The following is a 5,764-nucleotide window of genomic DNA, read 5'->3' as shown; positions in this document are numbered from 1 at the left end:
AAGGAAGAAAGGAAGGAAGGAAGGAAGGAAGGAAGGAAGGAAGGAAGGAAGGAAGAAAAAGAAAAAAGAAATGTGGGCCAGCAAGTGATATGATGGTTAAGGCACTGGATTCCCACCCAGCTGACAGTAGTTCAAGTCCCAGATCTAGTAGGCTTGAAAATCACACCAGGCACATGGTGTGTGTGCATGCTCAGGAGCCCAGAAAAATAGAGGAGAAGGGATTGTAGTGTGGTCATCGCCCCTGGGAGGGGGGAAGGCTGATTTTTCACCCTCCCTCTCTTTGTCTCTGGCAACTGTACATGCCCCATGGCAAAAACCTTAAAAACACAAACAACGAAAAAAACTAAGGGCTGTGGGGAGTTATAAAAATATCAAGAGATATGTTTTTTTATTCTCAGTCAATTCTCGTACACATAACTAAATGGATGTGCATGACATGAAATCAATGAAAAGACCTAGAAAAGGCCACAGAAATCATCCAATGCAGGTTCCCACCCAAAGCAAATATCCTAGCAGCTGAGGTACACAACTTGTGCAAATTGATATTAAAGTCACCGCAAATCACACTGGGTTTATCATACAAGTTGTCATCTTTCTGTGTGTTTTATTTATATGTATATGCTATATATATGTAATATATATATTCTATATGTTCTCTTTTTTTTTTTTTTATTGCCATTGGGTGCATGAACTAGCTGGAGAGAGAGAGAGAGAAGGGAGAAAGAGGGAAAGTGAGAACATTTCTCCAGGGGGGGTGGCCACACTGTAATCCCTTGTCCTCTCACAATTCTGGGCATATTATGTACATGTACCTGGAATGTTTTTCAAGTTACCGGGTCCAGACGTGGACTGCACAATCAGCCACATGGAATCCAGCCATTCTCTATTTTTATAATCAATACTATCATCTAAGGGTTTTTGTCCTTTTACTTGGTTGATTTCAGTTCTTGAGTCAGCCACCTTGGAAAGTGTGCAGGGCAGATACTCTGAAACCCCTTTATTGCTGAGATATTTGTGGACTCCTTCTGGTGACAATGCAAGTTAGCAGCAGACAGAGGTCGGAATACACAGCTCCCATTTTCTCCCCTAGGGTTTTCCATCCTGAATGGATAATGATGATGAAGACACTCATGATGCCAATCATCTTCAAAGCAGGTCACACTTACTGGAAGCTTACCACATGACAGGCACGGTTCTAAAATTTCAACATACGTTAATCCTCACAGCTCTATGAGGAGCAGGTACCATCGTGATTTTCATTTAACAAATGGCGCAAACTTAAGCAGTGTGAAGTTAAGTAACTTGTCCTGGATTCCATAGCTGGTAAATGGCAAAACTCAAATGCAGATGGATGGCTTTGTGTGATTACCTGCTTATTCTCCAAGACCAAGGGGGCTACCAAGGAACTTGGAAAAATCTCAGAAGACCTGTCCTGCTGGTCACGAGCCACTGTCTCCCCCAGACAGCGAAGCAAAGGGCAGATACATAATTCCGTTAGCTGGGTTAACCTGTGCGCCCCCCCCCCATCACTATACTTACCTCCATTGCTCCTCTGGGGAGAGGTCTGACATGTCGACCTGTAGAAAGACACACCAAAAAAATCTTATTACTGCTTTAGAACTGTTCTTGCCCTATGTAAGGTGCTCACATACTCATCCAAGGAATTAAAAGCTTCAGGTTTTACAATCTCCAGGAAACCCTCCCCATACTATTTTACAATGATCTCCCTTCTATAACTACTTACTTTGATTCATGTCTGTAATTGAACATGTGTTACATGTCTGCTAGACCATGAGGGCAGAAAAGTAAGGGTCCTGGGCCAGCTGGTGGCACGGTGATGGAAGGGGCTGGATCCCACATGGCTAACCCCAGGTCAAATCCCAGACCTAGTGGCTTGTAAAATATGCTGGGAGTGTGTGCATGTGTGCCCAAAATCCAGAGAGGAAAATGGAGAAGAGATTGCAGGGTGGTCATCCCACCAGGGGATGCTTTCTCACTCCTCCACTCCTCCCCCTCCCATCTTTCTCTGTCCACATGCACCATAGCAAAAAACAAGGGGGAAAATGTGAGAGTCCTAACTTCCAAGATGGTCAGAGCCTAGTGAGAAAGACAGACAAACAGACTAGCTATATAAATATTCTACTTAAAGCTATATAAGATATTCTACCATACAATCCAGAATATGATCCAGTACCACAAGATACTAAATGGCTCCATGGTGGCAGGCAAATCATCAGACCTGGGCGAAGTGAATTTTAGTTCCTTCCCTGCCATTAACTTGTGGAATAGCTTTTGCCCTCAAAGTTCTGGTCCTATTTGGTAGTCTCCTCCCCTGCCATTAACTAGTGGAATAGCTTTTGCCCTCAAAGTTCTAGTCCTATTTGGTAGTTTTGTCTTTTTTTTTAAGACAGAGATTTTTGCTATAGGGTGCATGTGCTCGCCAGAAAGAGAGAGAGAAAGCAAAAAACCACCCCCCAGGGGTATGGTCATGCCAAAATTCCTTCTCCATTCTCCTCTTGGGATTTTGGGCACACACACACACACACACAAACACACACATACACGCGCATGTGCGCGCACCTGGTGTGAGTTTCAAGCCACCAAGTCCAGGACTTGAACTGTGGTCATCAACATGGGAGCCCAGCACTTTAACTATTCTGCCACCTTCTGGCTCAATAGTTTTCTTTTTAGAGCAGGGTTTTTTAACCATGGCACTACTGATATTTGGGGATGGTTAATTCTTTGTTGGAGGAGTATCCTGCACACTGCCAGCAGCATTTCCCCAGTTATAACAATTAAGGCTGTCAGAGCCAGCAGGTGGCATGATGGTTAGGGCACTGGACTTCAACATGGCTGACCATGGTTCAAATCCAAAACCTGGTGGTTTGCATTCTTACTTTCTCTCTCTCTCTCTCTGTCTTGGTCTGGTTAAATTAAAAATTAATAATAAAATAAATTCTTTTAAAAAATAATTATTTTTTATTATTATTATTTTTCCTATTTGACCAGAGAGAGAGAGAGAAAGAGGGAGAGTGAGAAAACAAGCTGCTAAGTCTGGGATTTGAACCACGGTCAGCCATGTGGGAGTTCAGTGTCCCAATCACATTACCTGCTGGCCCCCAAAATAAAATAATTCTTAAAGAATGAATACATGGGTCAGCAGGTGGTGTGGTGATTAAGGGAGATGGATTCCACATGGCTGACTGTATTTCGAGTCCCAGTATATTGGCTTAAAAGCACACCTTGCAGGACCAGCAGGTAATGTGGTGGTTAAGGTGCTAGGCTCCCACATGGCTAACCATGGTTCAGGTCTTGGACCTGGCATCTGACTTTCTTACCTTCCCTCCCTCTGTCTCCTTCTGGTCAAATTTAAACAACAGTAATAAATTAAATAAATAATTCTTTTTAAAAAATTGAAAAGAGCACACCTTACAGGACCAGCAGATGGCATAATGACTATGTCACAAGACTACCACTAGCTTAACCGTGGTTCAAGTCTCAGACCTGAAGGCTTGAACTCACACTGTGTGCATGTGCGTGCGTGCCCTAAATCCCAAGAGGAGCATAGAGGAGAAGGGACTGCAGTGTGGCCACCCCCACCCCTGGGGGGCTTATTTCTCGTTTTCTGGGTCTCTTAAAAAAAAAAAAAAAAAAAAGGCACACCTTGCACATGTGCTTGCATGCCCAAAATCTGGAAGAGAAGGAGAGATGGAGAGGGACTTGCACAGCGATCTTGCCCCATGGGGGTACTATTTGAATTTCTCTTTCTCTCTGTCTCACCCCAGCAAGTACATGTGCCCTCTAGCAAATTAAAAGAAAATGTCTACAAACATTGTTAAATGTTCCCTGAAGGGCACAAATAACCCCCAGTTAGAAACCTCTGCTCTAAAATAATAACTGAAGCCTTCTATACCCTTCTAAATGCCTTTCAGAAGCACACTCAAGCAAGCTTCAATACCTAAGTCACTCCATACTTTCACATACTGAATTAAGTTGCAAAATATTTCTTCATCTAGAGAAGGGAGATAAGGCCACACTCGAATGAATCAAATATTCCTTTACTACTTAAAATATTCAAGGCCCAGTTTTCCACTCCTCTAATAACTTCAGAAAAGCATCTTAAGTAGAACATCTCAAATTAAACAGGCAGAACTGCATTCTACTCCCCTGTCAAACCAGCACATATTTCACCAGGTATCTTTTTTGTGGGTATAGGGAATGTCCATCAGTATGCAAGAAGGATTTTCTGGCTTCTACATGTCCTAGTTAAGTGGGGAAAAAAATGGCAAGAATTGGCCCAACCTACCTGTATAATGAAGTCAACCACCCTCCTTCCTAACCCTACTCCACACCGTCTCACAGAATTCAACTGGGTGTCCTGATGTGGGCCTCCATTTCCCAGAGGGCAAAGGTAACATACTCTGAAGCAGGGACAAATAGATGCAAAAAACGGAAGGGCCCCATTGGACGGTACCAGAACGGACTTAAGAGTCCCATTTCTAAGGTCCACAATCATTGCACGGGTTTCATGATGGACTCTTCTCTTCCTTTCCAACGTGCACTTGCATCTTGCCAAGTCCACCTGCTCACTGACACAAAATATACAGAACTCACTCCTGTCTCTGGGCCTTTGCTACTCTTCAACATGCAATGTCTCTCTCCTTCTTTTTTCCTATTAAAATACAAAGCATCCTTTGAAAACCCAGTTCCAATTTCACTTTTTCTGGAGAAGTCTTCCCTGATCCCCTAGTTGACTGTATTTGGCCCCCTGCTTTTCTCCAAAGTGTATTTTTCTCATTTTTACTCGCAGTATGGCCAAAGGACTAGAACTATTTGGGTCCTTGTTAGAATGCAGACTTTGAGGTACCACTCTGAAATTACTGAATTAGAATCTGCTTTTTAATACAATTTCCAGGTGACTGGTATGCACCTTAAGTATGAGAGCACAGTTACAGCACTCATTCACAGTTTTATGTTATCTAAAACATGCTTTGCAAATTCAAGTGACTTAATTGCTTCAGAAGTCCGGATCCAGGATTACAGTAGGGCAAGCAAGAGTCTCCAGGCTCGAGACGTAAAGAGCACTCACTCTCAGGTATCCACCCCGTACTTGTATGACCTGAGACTGAATACCTTTCCAAAGTCTGAGTTCTAGCACTCTGTTTGCCTGACCTGGTCCTGACACTGCTTATGTTGAATTGGAAGCTCTCTCAGAGCCAAGACACATTTTCCACCATTCGAGTATCTTCTAAGGAAAACAGTACAGAGCTGAGCACATGTTAAGCTCTCAACGAGTACTTGTGGAATTGAGCAGAGTTCCTCCCAGTAAGGGAACAAAAGTGCTGACACACCAGCACCCCATCTGGAGATGCTTACATTGGAGAGTAAACAAACTCTGGAAAAATAATACGCATCTGGAAATGGAGTACTTATTTGACACCAGGAGGCATCTAGAGAAATCATGTTCAAAACTACACTTTAAAAAATAAATAAGACAACTATATGTTTAAGGAAGCAAGGCAGATTGAAGGAGAAAGCAGGAAGATCCAGAGAATGGGGCTGTGCAGGGAGGGACCTCTCTTGTGAGATAGTAGACTAAGCATGCTACTGGCTAAGCTTTAGCTTCTCCTTCTGGATAACAGAATTCCAACTTTATCTTAGAGCTGTGAGGAAAGCACACTCAAGGTGACCCAGTGGGGATAGACAGTGAGGCAATCTGACATGGGAAGGTTCCCAGTTCAAGTTTGGAGACCTCCCTGAGTTC

At 43.2% G+C, this 5,764-nt stretch overlaps 1 protein-coding gene across 1 annotated transcript in view; it reads right to left on the bottom strand.

Annotated features, from left to right (window-relative positions):
* RNF121 (ring finger protein 121) overlaps window positions 1-5,764 on the bottom strand; it is a 73,740-nt gene that overhangs the window by 45,935 nt on the left and 22,041 nt on the right. The window contains exon 2 of the mRNA XM_006140938.3: window positions 1,540-1,577. Within this exon, the coding sequence (XP_006141000.1) occupies window positions 1,540-1,577 (38 nt within the window). The remainder of the gene's footprint in view (window positions 1-1,539; window positions 1,578-5,764) is intronic.

This window comes from Tupaia chinensis, unplaced genomic scaffold (genome assembly GCF_000334495.1).
Source record: "Tupaia chinensis unplaced genomic scaffold, TupChi_1.0 Scaffold000047_1, whole genome shotgun sequence".
Classification (NCBI taxonomy): Eukaryota; Metazoa; Chordata; class Mammalia; order Scandentia; family Tupaiidae; genus Tupaia; species Tupaia belangeri.
This window is presented reverse-complemented; position numbering and strand designations above follow the sequence as displayed.